Here is a 20,033-nt window from a genome sequence, read left to right on the forward strand (position 1 = left end):
TCCATTTCTCAGTAAATCTGTTTCAGCAAAGACTGCTGCTGAAGAGATTACTTTCTTTATGGAGGAAAGAAAAAGAAAAATCCAGTCCAGCAGCTATATGCCAAATTTACAAACACTCTCCAAATGTTACCACCTGTTTGGGTGGTTCCCTGGTTGAATGGCTGAATCTGATGTCAGACAAAAAACCCCACCCTGTAAAGCAGAAAAATTTTGGTTTCTAAATTGCGAGGAAGGTTTGTCTTAAAGTTGATATCCAGGACTTTTTCAGATTCCCAATACTGCACTCAAAATGGTCCAGTCCTCACATTTCTATAACATTATTTGATATTATCAAAATTAACCAGAAGTTTTAGACAGCCAAACAACTCTTAAAAGGTTCATAGAAATTGAAATCCTTTAAAACACTAGGAAGGAGAAAACAATAGTATTGAATCAGTTTTAGATACTTTTACTTAAGTCACAACACGCATGAATGAAAACATCTTTTCTGTAGGATTTTTCAATATATCTTGTGGGAAAAAATATTTCAGAAGGAAATAGATATCAGAACCCAAGAGAAACTCTTATTTTTTCTTCTAGAAACTCTGCCAAAGCCTGAGAGGCTAAAAGGCATTAGTGTGTGTTTCCATTAAAATTAAAAGGGCCAATCACACCTCGGAAAATGAAAAAAAAACATCTCCAAATCTACTTGCCACCTGCTGGCAATGTAGAGAAGTGGCCAGCAATCTACACTTCCCAAATAATCCCTTCACATAATATTACATATTATATCCTACAGAGTCACAGACCTTTGCAAGTACTAGGATGTTGTATAGGCATATGAAATTATACCTTATTACTTTTTTTTTTTTTTTTTAAAGACAGAAGTTTAGAAATTTCATCCCTTCCTTCCTGCCCCATGACTGGAAGCGCTTCATTGAATTGACTACTTCCACATGCACACAATTTGTGTAGGTATCTTGCTCATTTAAATCCTCCTTCAGGCATACTGCAAGGATAAAGTATTCTCTATAATTGTTAAATTTGCATTAAAGTGGAGAAAGTAACAATCAAAATAAACCCTTTTTCTTGCTACTATACTTAAAATTTTAAATGATGAAACAAAACCTGATACATTAAGATTGTTTATTTTAAATGGTATTCTGAAACTTGTGGTTATATACAAATTTTCAAACTATGAAGCTTAAGATCGCGTGGTGACTGTCTTCACAAAATAAGGCTGCTCAGTCAATCCTATCAGAGCTGATTCCATTGAAGTTTGATTATTCAGAGTAAAGAATGGCTTCAAGAAGGTTGTAATCCACGAAGGCACCAACACCAACACCAAAGGAGGTAGGCCTTCCTACATAAAAAGCTAATCAAGGGTCCCCTTAGTTACCATGTGGTATTTGTTGAATTTCAGAGCATCACCAGCAAGGAAAGATCTGAGTGAAACAGTCATTGTGGAATGACCTTTATACTGCACTCAAAATCTGGAGACAGGTACCCACTGCAGAGGCTTTTCCATGCCAGTCATACTTGCTGTGTTTTATTCCTCAATCAACTGGGGCAGTTAAGGGGGGGAAAAAAAAAGAAAGAAAAAAAAAAAAAAGAGACAGATTTGGTTTTTTAGGGATAATTAATAGGCGTGATCAGGATTTATGTTAACACTGAAACTTCAGTTTAGATACTAGACGTGGGGATGGAGTGAAATGTTTCACCCCACAGCCAACAGACAGAAACTTTTCATTTCTCTGAACTGACATGGAAGGCAGATGAGCTACTGCCTCCTCTCACGTTCCCCCAGTATTAAAGGTAGAGATACGCTTCATAAGTTTAATAAACAGATAACTAAAAATACAGTTTAGTAACATTTCCCATAAAAATCTTACCAATAGCACAGTACTGAAATCTGTGCAACAAAATCAAAATGACAGGAAGGAATATTTACGATACTGTATTGTACCAAAATTGCAGGATCAGAAATTTCTAAAGTGCAAAGTTGGCCATATTCTACACAGATACAGGGGTCTGTTTTCTTGCTTCTAGTATGAACCATCACCATCATTACGGATGCACCACATATCCATGCTGAACATTTAAATGACCAAATGTCATCCTTAGGTTGACAGGCAGAACTCTTCTACCGAATCCAGTGGGATGCAAACATCAGCATCCAAGGGCCAAATTTAGTCCCTCAGTTGCAGGAGTGTCATATGCTGGATGGAGATTAACTACTGTAAACCCAGGAATACAAAACATGGAGAAAGTGTATTTAAATACATGGAGGGAGGTATTTAAATAGAAATCTTACAAAGAGCTTAATGGTTCGTTTTACAGTAGCTGAAAGACAATCACGACATTTTTAAAAGGACAAAACGGAGGGCCCAGCACTCCACATTTTATTTAGCTGCAGTTTTGTCCTAGTTCAATCTGGGCACAAATTTTTAAAGACTATTTACACCAACCAGATTTGCAGGTTTAGCCATGAGCACCTCTAAAACCAGAGAGAGGCCACAAAAACAGGCTCTTGCAGCGTCAAGTGTATTAAAAAGTCACCATTCAAAATACCTCATTCTTAAAAATTACTAAAGGGCATCATAATAGAAGGAGAATGGCTGCTAGGTTTCCAGATTAACTGAAATTCCCAGTCAATTCACCCATATTCTTAAGCATAGTGGACAGTTAATCTACATATTATTTACAATAATTCTTGCTACTACCTAACAAAACCAAAAGAGAAAACTGCTCGTTGACTCACAGCTCTCTACACTTTGCAAACTAAACAATCTCCAGTTTCTTATTTTGGGCAAAACTAGCCAATATTTGCCATTGGATTTTAACTACAAGTGAACAAAGTTTGTCTTGAAAAGCAACACGTTAAGTGAATTAGTTTGTTCCATTAGTCTATTTTTAAACTACTACATCATATTTACTGAAACAGCTATGGCATAAGAGGTTACATAGCTAAGCTTAAGTAATGCCATAATCTGACACAATCCACTTGGTTATGCCCCAAAACTATTTACAGTGAACTTGATTCAAACAAACTACTTGGTTCAAAAAGTGTCCAAAGAATTCCAAGTCCATAAAATAATCTTTCCTATGAAGTTGTTTGGGAATGATTTAGTCATGATCTGTTAATTTTAAGATATTCATATACTGAGATACACCCATGGGCAAAAGCCTCATTGGAAATGAATCCCAGGACCTACAGATGCGTTAGCAAACAAGGGTAAGTCTGTGCCACAGTGTGGAGCAGATGGAAGGGGAAATGAAGGGAGGAGGGCAAATGAAATCTAGTCTGCATAGAAAGATAATTAATTAGGTTGAGACATGTATGTATCAACACATGCAGGCATCTGAAAAACAATGAGTAACTAAAAAAATCCTGATTATGGAACCGAGTTAACTACAGCTTGATCCTTAAAGGGGGCTAAGCAAACATAGATGACTACAGCTGTAGTATGTTTTCAGAATTAAAAGCTGTATACGCAAAGTAGCACCACGCTCCACTAACAAAACCTAAGCTGGTCTTTTAACCATGCAAGTAGTCTAAGAAGTCAGCTGTTCAAGTTATGAACAGATCCGAGTAACTCTTCATAAAACATACCCCAGGCCCCTGTGCACCATCAGAAAAAATGGACCAATTTTAGATATAACTTCTTCTTGATACTCATTATCCTCTACCCACCTAAGCTCTTGCAGAACAGAAGCTTCTTCCAAAGCAATCCAGCTGATTTTAGACTTATTATTGTGTGCAGAACTGACTGAAAGAAAAATCCATCACTGGAAGCAATGAGTTCTGCAGTTGACTCACTAAGCATTGAGAGCCTCTTTGCCTTTTGCAGCAACAAACTTTGTAGTTTGGTCCAGTATCTCAGGAAGTCTTGAGTCTCCTGTTAAACTCCTCAACAGCTTTTCTTCCACAGGCCATCAAGGAACTACACACCTGCCCTCTAAGCTAAGTTACCCTAAAGTCCCATGAAAGATTTCAAACAGAAGCACTGAATTACACCACAGTGGAAGATGAACCAATCCAAACAGTACAAAGAGAGGAATGCGTTTACAGTGTACGACATGGTAAGCGCATATCCCATCATGTTTTGTTGAAATGGGAACATTTTCAGGCTGTTCAGTTTCTTTCTTGGGTGAAGTACAGCAACTGGTAGCCAGAGACTGCAAAGCCCTCGCGCTTCAACACATGCAGCATATTCTTTTGCATTTGCAGCAAATCAGAAAGCTATGTTGCTTTTGACTTGGGTGTTATTGCAGTGCTCAGCACTAAAGAACATTATCACATTTTCCACAGCAGGCAGAAATGGAAGAAGCAAGTTCTACAAAATACTCTTACTCAGTCTTGACTGGGCTTGCCTTTGGCAAGTTCTCTTCATAAGGAGCTGGTTTCAGTGCAATACTGCAGAAGCTGAGAAACAGCATTGGTTATATATGGCATAAAGGAAATCTAGAGCTTGGTTTCCCAGTTGTGTCATCAGCTCATCTTTCCTCCCTCTTCTAACAGCTTCTTATAGACCAGATGCAAACATGGCATCTTAATTACGATTCCATTACCTTATGCATGACAGCTTCATGAATTCTACTGCCAGGAGACTGACTGTCTGCAGCTTTCAAACTTACCAAATCTTTCAAGATTCAAAAACTCTTAATGAATGACACTGTGATGCATCATTTTTAAGCATTTTCGTATTACTTGCTGCATCACTTTCACATACAATTTGATCCTAAAGGATTTTAATTAAAGGACAGACAAGCTAAAGTACCTTAATACAAATTCTGATACAAGAACCCTAACCTATATAGGAAAGGACGGAGGCTAATCATTTCAGAAGAATACAAATTGTGCTCTGGTTATGCAGAACTTAAGGTTTTCCAGGTTCTGTGAAAGTCCTGTGAAACAGCATAGGGGTGTTACAAACCAAACCCAGATTTTCTTCGCTCGCTACAGTTAAGTGAATCGGAACACAACAGGGTGTTAAGCCTGAATGACATAACTTGAATAAATATAACCATTTATGCAAACTTTTGTTTGCAGAATTTGGCATTATATAGCGTATAATTTAATGGAAAAATCCTCAAGTGTTACAATCATGATACTTTCTTTGCTATTTGTGGGCAGAAAGTAAGCCCACAAAAAAAAAGTATCTCTAGAGGCACAACAGAAACATTTAAGTCCACTCATTCTATGATATCCTACTAAAACAAAGACATATAAATAAACTCCTAGAAATCCACCACATTCTCAAGCAAGATAGATGCATACTAACAAAAGTAAATTAAATGAGTCTTCTAAATTAAAAAAGAAGAATCAGAAAAAGGGAGATCAGAACTAAAGCCCCAGAATCCAATTAATACAGTTTCAAAGTGAATTCAAAGCACCTATGGCACTTAAGAAATCTGGCATCCACTGTCTTTTTGAGGCTTTATATCTGGTTCCTTCAGAGGTTTTACTTCTTCATCTGGTTTTGGTTTAGCCTGCAAAAAAGAAGAAAAAAAAAACCTAAATACCACAAGTAAAAACCACTGTGTCTGCACAGTATTTATGCACAGCTAACTTTACATATTCTAATCTAATAGTCCCCTCTCTTCAAGGCTGAAGGCCTTGAGCATGCCTCAAGTGAGGGGAAAAAGCCAAGTATTCTCTATTTCAGCATCCTAAATGAATACTTTTCTAAAAAATAATCGTTCTATACCATTCACTCCTGTAACATTTCAGCACCTTATACACATTAAAGAATTTCCCCCTATTCAGGACTTGGAAAAAAAAAAAAAAAGACTGTTAATTTCCAGATGCTGGCAGTGTGGCAGAGAGGTTAAATGACTTTCCTCCTGGCACAGCAGAAATGTGAGTTTGGGTGGTAGCCTTGTGTCTACATCCTGCATTGAGCTGGGGAACATTACAGAAGAGCAAAATAGTAACTGTATTATACACAGAATAAAGTTAACTGGAAAGAACAATATATAAGATGATCTTACAGTGTCATCCTTTGGCCTCTTGGTGAGATCAAATGCTGCAAGTGTTTCAGGAGTCCAGTGTGCGTTCAAGGAAGGAAATTCAAAAGGAACAGGCTCTACTAAGCCATAGTTTGCTTTCAGTTCTAGCTGGGGAGCCTCTGTTGGCACCTTCTGAAAATAGCTGTAATAGAATACAGAAATATATTTAAAACACAACATACTATCTCTGCAAGTCTTGTTTGCAATTCTAAAGAAAAACAGTCTGGGTTTTTACAGTGGCAAACACGGCTGCTCGCTTCCATTTCATTAAGGCACTGTCCAACATGCATTCTGTCACCAAGAGTCACAAGAACAAAAGCAATTCCTTCCTGATATCACTCATTCCCTAGCTAGGTGGGGTTTTTCCTACTTGACAACCGTTATTCCCAGGGCTTAGATGAGAAGAGCACCTTTTGTCCAAAAAGACCTTCAAAATCCAAGCAAGGATTTAAAATACTTCCCAAGGAAGATGAAGAGGACAGTTCTTTTCCTAAATCAGTCTTAATGTGCCACAGTGCAGAATAGCAATGACACCGCAACGCCTGAGGAGGGTATAAATCTACCCTTGGCAAACCAACAAGAGCTGGAAACTGACAAATACTGACACACACTACCTTACTTCCTGTGCTGCAGCAGAGCTCTGGGGCAGGCACATCTCCCAAAACAGTCACTGGTTATCTGGTTTCTCTTTCAAAGTTTGTTTCTAGAGGGGCATGGATTTGTTGAAATCCCTTGTCCGCTGTTGTAAGTTACGACAACCGTTATTGGAACCAAAGCAGAGTAAATAATTTTTTTTCCTATTTGCAATTCAGCTTGATGTACTTGACAAGCCTTTTTTTTTTCGTCAATTTCCCTACTATGCAGGTCTTTAAATACCATCAAAAGGGAAATAACAAACCTATTGTGAAATGCTAAATCATAAGAGGAGGGGAGAAAGAAATGAGCAAAAGAATTCTAAAGCCAAACTAATCTTGCTATTTTAAACTGCTTCCAAACTCTATTTTGGAAGGGGCATTAGCTAACAGAAAGCCCTATTCACAATATTAATTATGCTTAGACCAGTAAAGCTCCTAGGACCCTAAGCGTATTCTTCACTGAAGGCATGACTGTGTTTTGACTTCCCTGCTATCAAAGTAGAACTAGCTACCAGTCTTCTCCATTTCCCCTCTCTTGTCTTTTGCCTGCTAGATCCCAGCAGCTGGGAAGAGGGCATTAGAGCAACAGAGCAACCTCTGCAGGACTTTCTCTTGTGCAGAAGGAAAGGAAACAAAATGGCTGTGGAATGAAGGAAGAAAACTGCTTAACCTCTCCAGCAGGTCAGTCCGGCCTACCCTGCTGAACTGGCACAGAACACAGAGGGGGTGATGGCACAGACCCATAGCAAATATGCTAAAAGAAAATTCCAGAATTACAAATTTATCTCTAAGTTACATGCCATGCCCTAAAAGAATATAAGAACTGGAGAGTAAAATTTACTATCCCGTCTTGAAATAAAGGCAAATGAGGTAATAACAGTTCATATAGAATACTGTACCAACCATGAATTACTTACATGAATCCATTCTCTCTCTGGCATTTTTCTAGTGTGTTCTTAATCAAACTTCCTAATTTCCTAAAGAAGAGATGTCCAGAAGGTTTGGCAGTAGTCCCGGGGCCTTTGGTTTCTCCGTATTCTTTGCACAGTGCTTCAGCCTTGGCAAAAACTTTGTAAGAAAGAAATGTAATAAAAATCATTTACATGACTCCATTAAATCACAGTTCTGATCTACAGCGCTTCAGTTTTAGGAGGTACCAGAATCCATTCAGGCTTCTTGCTTCTTAGAAACAAAAATGAACTAGCTCAAAGGCTGCACTTCCAGCCAAGATTTACTGCTTCCAAAAGTGACTAGGAACAGGAAAAAAAAAAACAAAAAACAAAGCGAAGCTTTTTGGGTAGGAAGATGCAGGAAAGCATTTTTACATGTGGCGTAAAATGCAACAACGAGCCCAAGAACTGTGCCACATAGTAGGGACAAAGAAAGGGTGTAAAGGTGTCCAGGCACAGCTGATGCCCCAATATAAACCACACTTAATACGGAGTAGGAAAAGAAGCACTCTTCTCTGAACAGCAGGCACAGTAAAAGACACAGTATTTGTTTTACTGCAAGTAATTCAACTTAGTTTGTTCGTAACAAATTATTTTTATTCTTAAAATTAATATTAAAAGTTTCTGATTTGATGATCTGAGCATTTTTTTATACACTGTGGTAAAGTTAAGCAGTGCAGGCTGTTAAGGTAGTGATAGCTTTGAAGAGAGAAGGATGGGCAGAAGACCCTGAACTACTCAACTTTGCTTAATCTACCTTTCAAATTAATAAAAAGGAAATAAATGACTGAAACTTGTTTAAAAACAAACACAGTCTAGATTTAATACTTAACGTAAGACAGAGGAACTTCCAAAACAGAAAAGGCTGCAGTAGCTTAACAAACAGAACAGAAGACCTGATGTCCAGACAATTGGTTTTTATACTGTATTGCAGGCAGTTCAAAGCCAGTCTTTAACAGGCTGGGAAGTGAAGATGAAATTTTATGCAGCACTGTTATGAAAGACAGTGTTTGGTGAGACAAAAGAAGAATATACTGTCTCTATTCAAAAGCGTGTTGGATTTTCAGCAAGTGACAGGTAAAATCTTAAGTTTATATGAGACCAAATAAACACAATACAGCAAAACAAAACAGGCATGCCATCATCACACCCTGTAATCCAGCCTCAATCGCACTTACATTTTTCTGATTCCTGCAGAGATCTGATTGCTTCCCCACATTTATCACTTGCCAGTAAAGTCTGACCATGGTAACAGTATGCCTAATGGGAGAAGAAATCATTACCAACATCACTGGGCAACTCCTGCACCAATTCACTTCTGCTCTTCTTTACATCAGAGTTGCATCTGTGAAGCTGCCATTCCCTGTAGGTAGCTGACAATTTGGCAATGCAAATCAAAGTAGCATTCACTGGACAATGCAGTTCAACATAAACCACCATGAGTTACGTATGAAGCAAGCTGTCTCGAGCCTAGCAAAGAGTATTTTTGAGCTTTATGAATGCTGTTTTACCAACAGCACTAGCGTGTAGTCCAGCTCAAACCTCTCTCTCTCACTGTATCAATGCGCAGTGTTAAGCCCCATCACAGAAAGAGGATGAACCTGGTCAAGTTTACAAAGCAAAGTATCTAAAGCTACCTGAATATCCAAAAAACAAATCTGCAACAAAAATCACTGAATCCAGAAGAGATGAGGTGTTCTGCTGCTTGAGATACTTTGCCATAGTCTGAACAACTTTTCCACCCCAAAAAGTCCCGTTCCTTCACACTTATGCTTGAAGATAGTAGTGCATTCCAGTGAGAACTGAACTGCCTCTTTTCTATTATCAGTTGTTGTTAAAATACTAAATACCATAGGTAAAGGAACAATCCCACGAACTAATGTCTACCTTGCATACCTTCCTACAATGTCTGTTCTCACAATATAGCAACGTTACCTAAATCTACCATTGCCCATATTACACACCCACACCCCCCCCAAAAAAAAAGTACCACCACAGGTCTGACGCTCCCTTATCTCTCAAACTTGCTAATAAAGCAAGCAGCTTTTAGCTACAGATTTAACCTAAGAGAAAGACAATTCTGTTAACTGCTTAGTTTGGGATTTTTTTACGGTATGAACGAGTCAGATTACAGGCTGTGGCAGGTTACAAAAAATACACAGCAAATTAAGCAGCTGATGATCCCAAGAGCGCCACTGCAGTTGCTAAGAGATCAGTCATGCAAAAAGGGACACCGCTTGGAATGGTACCTAAAATTACTTAACGCAGGTTCATTCAGGGCATTCAAAAAGATGACCAGCTTTGAATTATGCCTAGAATCAGACCGAGATGCAGATAACAGATGACAATTATTATGCTCAACCTGAATTTTTCCACTTCACGATATGCAATCGCGATAAAATTCCATGCTGCAGTAATTTCACTTGGTTCAAACAAAACCACTTTGAATGCCACTGACACTCCACAGTCTCTCTTCACAGCATGGAAAGCAAGTCAAGGCAATACTTAGACCCTCATTCCCTACACAGTCCTTAGGCAACATTAAAAACTGTGACTGCTGTCAACTGAAGTACTTACATAGGCCATGTAGAAACAGGTCTTCAAGTTTAAGTACTTCCTCCATTTACCTGCATAGGTTGGATCCAAACTGGATAATGTCTGATCTATGAACACATATGTAAAGTTATTCTTTAAGACATTTCCAGGAAGAAAAATCACATGCACATTCAAAACCCAGAATTCCTAAACTTAGCAATAGATCGTAACTATGAAGTAGCCAGAAACAAGTGACATAAATTACTCCTGCAAAGGCACACAGAAACTACAAGAAAATATAAAAATATATTGTTTATTGAGCTATCATGCAGTTGTCTCTAGAATCTCTGAAACTGCTGTCCACTAAGTTTGAAAGGCTAATTCTCGTAAGTATTTTTAGGCAGTAGTTCAAAATTTGTTCCTTGTTTAATTTCAATTAGTGACCTGTAAAAGCCTACGTATGTTACAATATTCCATCTCTTATATTGACTCCCATAGTTTTGCACTTCTCTCACTTGCCTCAGTAAGCTCACAGATCAGTTTACTCACCTGGATGTACATAATTAACCTGCTGCACACTTTACGGTCCCCATCATAATCTGCTGCCCAAAGGCAGCTGAAACACACTCTGTTTACATCAAGCTATTTGTTTGCTGCTATTACATATTCTCAAGACATGAAGACTGTCTTCTCTCTCCCCTAACATTGCTTACCATTAGCTACATAAAAAGATTCCCACAAAACCAAAAGGCCTTATCAAAAATATATGTTAGACTGATAACTGAAGCCTTAGGTGTGCTAAATAGAAGATAAATCTACAAAGCATACCCACCGAAAAACAGTGTTAATATGGCAATTGACAAGCGGGTCAAGTACATCTGCTGGCAAGAATGCATAAACCAGGTCACTAAGGATACAAAACTTACCAGCTTTTTGGTAGAAGTTAGCTGTTTCATAAGCAAGAGCAGCTATTAGTCCTGGATTGTGTTTCAGCTCAATAGCCCGAGCAATTGTCACTGAAAAAAAATTCCACACCACAGTATTAAAGTTTAATTGAAAACGTCACATCAAATCAGCAGAGTCATTTAGCATTTTAAAACCCTTGCATGAGCAGAAAACAAGTATTGTGCACTCAAGTAAACTGCAGAATAAAGACAGATTGTTTCTTGGATAGAATAATTCCAAATTAATAGAAAAGCTGAAGGAGAGCTGAAGACTAGCTAGTAAATAGAAGCTGCAAATATTTTAAAGTAACTGGGAATTTATGTTAGGCAAGCATGGCGGTGAAGAGACTGCATGAAAGGAAAAAAGAAGAGGGGGCAAATGTCACACACAAAGTGGCAACATTTGTAATATCAGACTGATTTTTGGCATTTTTCTCCTATAATTGTAACTTCAGTTTCTTTAAAAGCAACCCACCCCACGAAGCCACAGTACTTCAAGAGAAGAAAAAAAAATGGCATTGCTGCCAAGCAGACTTCACAAGACATCAAAGTAACCCGCAAAGACTCATTTCCCATCCCCAACAAATGTGCACTTGAAGATACCTTCTTGGGCTTCAGCTTGGCACTGTATGATGTAAGAGTCTATAAGTCGAGCTTCTAAATCTCTTCCCTTTTCCACAGGTGTAATCAATTTTGGAATGTGACTTTCCTAAGTACAAAGCACGTGTCAAAGTCAGTTTAGGCTTAATACCGTTGCTGCCCGTGCAAAGCAAGTCTCTTATTCCCAAATGGAAGGGACGCTGAGTGAAGGTCCCAAGACGGCTGGCTGCACTGTTGCATGTGCTACTGGGCGGACAGACACATTACTCTTCCACTGCCATTAGGAAAGAGTAGTAGGGGCTGAGTGCTAGCACAACATAGTAATACCCATTTTTTTCCTGTATCATTCAAATAGTCTGAGGTATTTTATTCTGTAACCTCTCAGAAAAGCAAAGGCTTTTCTAAAACAAAAAGTCAAGTATTTGGAGACAACTTAAAGAACAGACAGCAAAGACAGTTCTTCTAACCTTCAAGTGTTTAAAAATCCCAGCTGCTACCTTCAGGCTTCTGTGAACGTCTTTTGCTTCATCTTCTGTTATACTAAGAATACAGAACAAATCAATGAAATTTTAGTTAGAATGGACCCCTAGGTGTCATGTAGTCCCACCTCCTGCTTTGGAGGAGGACTATCAACAACAGTAGGTCAGGTCAGTTATGGCTTTGTCTAGATGAATTTTGAATTCTTCAGGAATGGACAGTCCGCTAACTCTCTAAGTAACCTGTCCCACTGCTGTGCTACCTTCATGGTAAAGAAGTTTCTTACAGTGTCGAATCATTAAATAATCAAATAGAACTCACTTGAAAAAAGAAATGTAACATCTTTTAATGACTTTGAAGTAAAAGGCAACCTCAGTGTTAAAAGCCAAAGCTTTAGAAATCTGTAGGGCTCAAACTCTGCAGAGCTCCGATTTTGAGAATCTTGATTTTGTACCTGGACATTTACAGCAGAATAGATGAAAGGGTTTATTCACAACTGACGCTTTCTCTGTACCACAGTGACATGGCACTTTGTTCACAGATGCAAGAAGGGACTAAAGTGCACTTGGCCATTACGTAAATGAAAGCCAACTGCCTCCTTGAACTCCTACTGTCTCGACTGGACATGCGCTACAGCAGTCAAAACTCAGAACCTGCTACACTTTTTTGGTGGAATATTGCTGCAATGGAATTACTAAGAAAAGAAAAACACTTACTCTTCTTTTCCAGCAAGTCTTGATGCGTATTTCGTGTACCACAGAGCTACATTAAATCCCATGGAAACCAGTTCAAACACTGCATCCTGCTGGGCACTGAAGACAGACAAAAACCCCCCAAACAAACCCCCAGACAATTTTAATGCTTTCCACTTTGATCTGACAAAACCTTTCTGCTGATAGGTCACATAGTGTAAGCCAACATTTCTCTCTATAAAACACTTTTCATTTAAGAAGTCAATAATTTCCAATTCAGAACCTTCTACTTGCTGAACTGCCTAAAAGAAACTTCAATTTTTACTTATTCCCTTTAAGAGCTCATAATTATAATTTCCTGCATTCAGATGCCTACACTTCCCATTTGGGAGCTTTTATTTTAAAACAGTAACTTGAGATTTGTTTAGCTTTGGGTGTGGCTGACATTTTTCCATCCTTTTTTTTTTTTTTTTTTTTTTAATTGCACATTTGGTGGAAAGCCTTGCTCTGGAATGTCTACTTTAAAGTTGTAGCTGCTAAGTTAATAAGTCAGAGTCCATTACATCTCCCTCAAATGAATGTTATTGCAAGTATTTATGTAACTGCAGTCAAATGGCATGTGCAAATAGCAGGAAATTTCAGAAGCTAAAAATATGGTCTCTGAAAAGAGTGAACTTGCAATCACAAGCTCAGTATAACTTAGGCACTAGTAAACTTTAAAAAGGAAGGTGCAGGAGTGGGAAGAATAATGTTGGCACAAGTACAAGTGTTTACAATCATGAGAAAATTAGAAGAGTCCTAACCAACAGATTGTCTTCCAAGGGGAATAAAAGCTTTGAGGAAGTGGAGGACTTCCAGATAAAGTTTGACAAATTTATAAGCATGGCTGTACAATGCAACTACCTACAACAGCAAGAGGCTACTGAATAATCCAAAAGGTTACAGATCAATATTCCTACTTAAAACTGAACCTTTATTTGTTTGTACCAGGAGTACATGTACTACAAACTTCAGATGACATGAACAGAATCAGACCTTCAGCAACCTTTGTATGTCAAAAAACTCAGAAGATACTGGTCTGTCAATATTGCCAAATGAAAAAACTGTAGTAATCTATGTTAACATAGTCAGTTCACCAACACACTCAAGCTTCTTCTTTGTACTGCTCTAGCCATCTGCAGATATAGTTTGTAGATCAACTAAGACACAATGGATCCTTCCACCATTATCATGCGTTATCCCACCTTTACAGAAAGGCAACACACACTTCAGAACACCTAATACAGTACAGCAATTACCAAAATGCAAAGGATCAGATTCTTGGAAACTACTATGTGTTGAATATTTTGCTGTATTTCCAAGTTTTCCTTCACACCTGTGCTGGCACATGTGCACATACATAACAGACCAGCAGAAAACAGCTGCACACCCTGTAACCATAAAAGCTTACGTACCTTGGAACTTGTCCCTGTAATGTGTCTGTCCACTTGAAATTCTGAATGTATCTCAACTTGCATTCTTGGGAAGAGTCATCCAGTGAAAGGATAAAACCTACAGAATAATTAAAAAAATTGTACTGATAAGCAATCTCAAAATAACAAACAGAAATGAGTAATGAAGGAATGGGGATCAATGAGAATACAGATACAGATAAGGGAATGTTTCTTGCTGTACCACTCAAAAATCTGTGTTACTTCCTGAGGGTTTTATTTCTCAGTATCTTGAGAACAAGATGTGCAAAAAACCCCAAACTGGCTACTACAAGAAACTCTCAGCCCAGAAGGTTACCAGCTCAACCCTGTGAGTCTTGACTGATGCAGGAAAACCGTGCAGATGACTGCATGTTCCATACGGTGACTAGATGGGAGTTGGACTGACCCAGGTACAGGATGGCTGAGGCTGCTTGGGGTGAGTGAGCAATTATGCCTGCCACCATAGCAGCAGTTGGGAAATTCCAGGAAAAGCTGCCTGGTCAACAAGGAGAGCAAAAAGTGCTTGTAAGCATGGACTCACCTACCTATCATCTCTTTTGTCTCCTGGGCTACAAGAAATTGGTTCTTTATGTCCAGCAGCCCAGAAAGCAGCACTCAGTGGGATGATGCTCATGCTACAGGATGTTCAAATCCTAGCATATGCAGGCCCAAGGAATTTTTTAGGGAGAAGTACGACAGGCCTTGGTCTGATCAGGTCATACAAGACTCACAACAGCAGCTATTGGGGCTATAGCTCTATGTCCTGTCACATGTTTCTATAGACAGAAAATACTTGTTCTTTTCACATGCAGAACACTTTAGCGACCAAGCATGATGCTTTCCTGAAAAAACTCCCCAAACCTTGTCTGCAGCAACACAGACTGTGACCTTACCTTTATCTAGAATGTCATATTAGCTTACACCCTCCCAGGGACTGAGAGATCTAATGCAACCTGAGCTGCTTCACTTCCCAGAGACTGAAAGATAGTTTCCATTAATCAACTGATTCCTGAAAACTCAGTCCTAAGAAACTTGTCTGAGCACCTGACTGCAAAGACAGAGTATCAAAACATTGGCAGGAGGAAGGTTTTGGGAATATATCTTCATAGGTGGTCATCTACCAAAAATGTAGATACTATGCTAATGAGGACCAACGTATACACCTCAGACAAGCAGCAGTAGAAGTCTAAACTTGCAACAAGTCTACTATCTAGCATTGGACAAACCAGAAGTTTACACTGAAGAGCGACTCCTATCAAGTAACTAATAGACTCAATTTATACTTAAGGAGCAATTCACTACAACCTGAGAGACAAATAAACATTTTCTCCTTCAGAAGGAAGAAGAATGAAGTTAAGAGCAAGAAAACAGGGCTGCCAATGCTTAGTACGGGCAGGGTCACAAAGGACACTGAAATTTTTAGAAAGGGCCTGGCAAGTACCCACAACTGGTATCAGGCACAGAACCCTGTAGGATACGCTCCTTCCCGAGAAGTGCAAAGCTTCTTTACAGAAGATTAGCACAGTATACATTCTGAAAAGTATCATTAAAACTCAAATTATGCACCTCTTGATGTATCAGCAGTATTGCTAAAAAATGTTCCTACCTTGCAAGAGTGAGAAGTACAAGTCAGTTGCATTCTTCATCATTTCTGGATTACAACTTGAGTCTGTAAACAGCTCCAATAGCCGTGTTCGATATAACCTCAAATCACTGTACATAGGGAAAAGTAAAACAGAAAAAACAAACCTAAGAAATTCTACCCAAAAACACACTGTTAAGAAGAGTACCCACCCGTGTATACCACCACCCTTTTGGCTAAGAAAGCAAAGCTAAGCATTCACTTTAGCTATTTGAAGGCAAGGAAAGGTACTTTATGAGGAAGATGCCAACAAACCGAGAAAAATCTTCCCTTCCCCATACGACTGACTCTTTAGATTAAGTGCAATCCATTTTGGACTGACCGCAATGGATAACCAGTACCCATTATCACTCTATTGTTCTAACACAAAGTAAAATAACGATGCCTTTATCTACAAGGGGTTGGGTGCAGAGAGAGGGAAGGGAAGTAATAAGCAGCAACATTCTTCAACATTAGAATGGGATGAGCATCTGAAGAGATAAGAATAGATTTGCAAAATAAGCTGAGATCTCTTTTCATTATATTCCTATCCACAATACGACATTCATGCCTTATGCACTTATGGAAATTATTTTCAGTAATCTTTTGTGGAAGAATGCAGTGTCATCAGAAAGACAATGAAATGTTTCGGGTTTTGCCTCTGCATAATTATAATAGGCCCTGCTATACACTCAGAGACTTGAAAACTGGATAATTCATTCTTTGTAACTAAATGTTCAGTGTTATCAGTGTCTTATTGTCTCCCAGCCTACATGTTTCTAGTCATCTTCAGAACAAAAATTGAAGAGTAACCATTACTTTCAAGGATGTTGTCCAAACTGTGAGAGACAGAGTGAAATTAATAACAAGCACACTTACTTGCAAATTTTTGCTGCAGCTGGAGTGGTAGCTACCCCATAAAAATTAAACGAAACGGGAGCTGTAGCCTTCAAAGGGTTACGATGAAACCAGTGGGTCATTTTCTTTCTGTAGTGTTCTCTATGCCAAATCTGAAGTGTGGAAAGAAACGAATAGCTACAGGAACAGGTACAACTGAGATGCTACACATGTCATGCTCCTAAGCTGATAAAAACATATTCTAAATGGAAACAACTAGGAAAGAAAGAAATCTGCAAAATCATATATAATTGCACAGAAGATATTTTTTTTTTTCTATTTGAAACACTACGCTTCCATCTCCCTTGCCATCATCATCCATGCGCTTAGTCTGAGAATTTCACTGTCTTGAAATACATATGCTTTCTGAGGGAACTATTTTAATTTGGGCAAAAAGCTATAACCTACTTTGCTCTATATTACTGCATACTTTCTTACTCAGACCCCACCATGTTCGTTACCTCCTGCAGAAGGCTGACTATTTCCCATGTGATTTACAGGTGTATTTCGATTCACTGGGATCATTATATTGTGCCACCATGGATATAGCTGAAGCTGCAGTTACACGGTAACCCTTGCTGAAAACAAAGATTATTTATAATCGTGCAGCGGACCTGGAAGTTTGGTAGAGTGGCCCTAAAACAGACGACCTTTTTATCTTTCACCTGCGTTTCAGCAAATGTATATAACATAGGCAACCCAACGAGCTTTCAACAGTGGTGGACAGCACACAACGGGCACACGATGGAACAAGGGAGTTCCGCGCTGGATAAAAAGAGAAATCGCTTCACCATGAGGACGGTGGAACTGTGGCACAAGTTGCCCACAGAGCCTGTGTGCTTGCCACCCTCGGTGGCCTTCGGCTCACTGGGCGACGCCGAGAGCCCCCGGCCCAGCCCGGGCTGGCCTCGGAGCCCCGAGGCCTCCGTCGCCTCACGGTCCCCGCTGACGGTCCCCGCCCCTCGCTGTAAACGCTGCACTTTGCTGGGGAAACGCAGAAACGCCAAGCAGCGACCCCCTGCCACCGTCCGGGCCTTCCGGACCCGGCGGGCGACTCGCTTACCGTGTCAGCACCTATCGCGACACCTGCACCCAACTGCGCCGCGGAGAGGGGCTGTCACAGGGCTCAGGCGCACGCAAGCCGGGGCACAGTCTGACAGCCGAACAAGGGACCCCCCGCGTCCGAGCCGCTTTTGCTCCCGGGGCGGCTGGCCCGGCGGGGGCCTGCCCGGTGCCGACGGCCTCAGGCCCGCGCCGCCGCCTCGCCACAGCCACGGCCACGGCCGCCGCCCCCGGCCCGGCCCCGCCGCTGTGTCACGCGCCCGCCGCCGCAGGCAGCGCCAGCCGCCCGCCGATGGCATCGTCCCGCGCGGTACGGCGAGCCGACCGCATCGATCCCGCCGGTTTTCCCCGCTCCGCGCCGGCTGCCCCAGGCCGCCAGAGCCAGCCCTGCGGCCGGGGTCCCCCCACCCCGGGACTGCCGCCGGAGGCGCGGCCAGGCCCCGCGAGCCCTCCCCCGGTTGGGAGCCCTCAACGCCGCAAACGGAGGCGGGAGAGTGAGGCACCGGCCCTCCCGGACGGGTGACCCGCCGGCAGCGTCGCTTACCCGGGGGAGCCTGATGCCGGCAGCGGAGGGAGGAGCGGAGCGGTCCCCGCCCGGGCGCCGCGCCGAGCCCCAGCCGGGAGGGCGGACGCCTGCGAGGCCACGTGACCGCCGCCATGACGGGGTCCGAGGCGGAAGCGCCGCGGGCTCCCCGCCCCGCCTCGGTAGCCATGGCGCGGGCGGGCGCGGCCGGCGCAGCCAACCTCGCTGGGCGGCGCTGGCGGGAGGCGCTCGCCGCGTTTGGTTGTCGCGGCGGCTGGGCTGGGCTGGGCTGGGCTGGGCCGGGCCGGGCCGGGCTGGGCTGGGCTGGCGGCGGCGCGGGGCTGGCGGGAGCGGCTGCCCGGCGCGGTGCCCCGGCCCGGGGTGAGCATGCTGCCCTAGCGCTGGGGCTATGTCGGAGGCGGCCCGGAGCCTCCTGCAGCGCTGGGGCGCCAGCTTCAGGAAGGGCACCGACTTCGACTCCTGGGGGCAGCTGGTGGAAGCGATCGACGAGTACCAGATGTGAGTGCGGGGGCGGCCGGCTCCCGCCGCTGCCCCGCCGGTCCCCGGCACGGCCGCGGTGCCCCGAGCGAGGGCCCGGGGGCAGGCGGCGGCCCTGGGGCGGGGCGGGGCAGGGGGCCCCCGGTGGGCCTAGGCCGCGGCCCCCCTCACCCCCCAGGCCCCGCCGGCGGGTCCCCTGGCGTTGCACGAGGTGCGGGGCCGCGGGTCGGGGCGTCCCCTGAGGCGAGGTGGGGCGGGGGGGGTCGCCGGGAGCCGCCCCGCCGAGACCGCGGGTCGGTGACGGGCGCTGGGCCGGGCACGGTCCCCCCCGGCGTGGGGCGAGGCGGAGCCGGTGGTGTGGAGCCTCCGGGCCCCCAGGCGCGAGCCGTGGGGGCGGCTGGCTAGGGGGGCACCGGTGGCCCGGGGTGCCCCCATGGTCGCCCAGGCTCCCGGGCACGGTGCTGAGGGTGGAGGGGTGTCCCGGCTGAGGCAGATGGGCTGCTAGAGCATCACCCTTGCCTGACACAACCCATCGGGGTGCAAAGTGGCCCACGGCACGCCTGTGTGTTCCGCTTCTGGTGAAACAGAGTGGAGTGGGGGAGCGGGGAACCTGGCAGCCCCGGGTAGGTGGGCTTGTGCCGGGGTGGACCACGCTGTCCGTGAATCCTTTGGTGTTGGAGGAGTGTTGGTACTGTGGGTGGTGGGCTTGGAAACACACCGGGTAGCTTTAGTCAAAGGCTCGCCTCGGCTACTCTGTTCACCATGAAGATGGAAGTTATTTCCTTGGGATCTCAGTATTGCAGGCTAAATTTCTTAAGGTGAATTTTCTGGAAGAAGCCCAAATGGTTTGGGCTTGTTCCCCAAGAGGAAGTAAAGCAGAAGACGTGTTCTCTGAGAGATCGTCTAGTGTTGTTCAGGACTCTTCAGGTTAGGGGATGGGCTGTGACCATGCTGGCTACCAGTTCAGTTGCCATTCAGAGTAACTAGCCTGCTGGCTGCGTACAGCATGGTCATGAGATGCTATAATCTCATCACTTCATTCACTCACCAGGCAGGATGATGCAAGTTCGGTTATTTGCACTTTTGCTGATGGCCTTCAGAGTAGGTAAACTGTTACTACAAACTTTGGCACAGGG

General features: G+C 42.7%; 2 protein-coding genes across 8 annotated transcripts in view; one reads left to right on the plus strand and one right to left on the minus strand.

Annotated features, from left to right (window-relative positions):
• Positions 1 to 1,111: 1,111 nt before the first annotated feature.
• BROX (BRO1 domain and CAAX motif containing) lies at positions 1,112 to 18,537 on the minus strand. 4 transcript variants are annotated; one of them, XM_056357037.1, is made up of 14 exons: positions 18,421 to 18,537; positions 16,797 to 16,927; positions 15,903 to 16,009; positions 14,279 to 14,375; positions 12,849 to 12,944; positions 12,123 to 12,195; positions 11,659 to 11,764; positions 11,038 to 11,127; positions 10,154 to 10,239; positions 8,755 to 8,836; positions 7,544 to 7,694; positions 5,974 to 6,133; positions 5,377 to 5,472; positions 1,112 to 1,543 (listed from the first exon to the last, which is right to left on the minus strand). In XM_056357037.1, exons 2-13 carry the CDS (start codon positions 16,895 to 16,897, stop codon positions 5,386 to 5,388), a joined length of 1,236 nt encoding a protein of 411 aa, XP_056213012.1. In that variant the 5' UTR covers positions 16,898 to 16,927; positions 18,421 to 18,537; the 3' UTR covers positions 1,112 to 1,543; positions 5,377 to 5,385. The 4 variants fall into 4 exon arrangements, with proteins under 4 accessions (XP_056213012.1, XP_056213009.1, XP_056213010.1 ...); XM_056357034.1 differs by having other exon boundaries at positions 1,112 to 5,472; XM_056357035.1 differs by lacking the exon at positions 18,421 to 18,537 and adding an exon at positions 17,878 to 17,996 and having other exon boundaries at positions 1,112 to 5,472.
• A 147-nt stretch (positions 18,538 to 18,684) lies between these two features.
• Positions 18,685 to 20,033, plus strand: part of AIDA (axin interactor, dorsalization associated) — a 28,454-nt gene continuing 27,105 nt past the window's right edge. For all 4 annotated transcript variants that reach the window (XM_056357038.1, XM_056357041.1, XM_056357039.1 and 1 more), the window contains exon 1: positions 18,685 to 18,918. In XM_056357038.1, coding sequence (XP_056213013.1) covers positions 18,809 to 18,918 — 110 coding nt within the window. In that variant the 5' untranslated portion in view covers positions 18,685 to 18,808. The remainder of the gene's footprint in view (positions 18,919 to 20,033) is intronic.

Source organism: Falco biarmicus, chromosome 12, assembly GCF_023638135.1.
Source record: "Falco biarmicus isolate bFalBia1 chromosome 12, bFalBia1.pri, whole genome shotgun sequence".
Classification (NCBI taxonomy): domain Eukaryota; kingdom Metazoa; phylum Chordata; class Aves; order Falconiformes; family Falconidae; genus Falco; species Falco biarmicus.

Coding starts and splice junctions, on each gene's coding strand:
- BROX (XM_056357037.1), bottom strand. CDS start 16,897: ATGACCCACTGGTTTCATCGTAACCCTTTGAAGGCTACAGCTCCCGTT. Junction 16,010..16,796: donor GCTGCAGCAAAAATTTGCAA/GTAAGTGTGCTT, acceptor CCCTATGTACAG/TGATTTGAGGTTATATCGAA. Junction 11,128..11,658: donor CCAAGCTGAAGCCCAAGAAG/GTATCTTCAAGT, acceptor ATTTTTTTTCAG/TGACAATTGCTCGGGCTATT.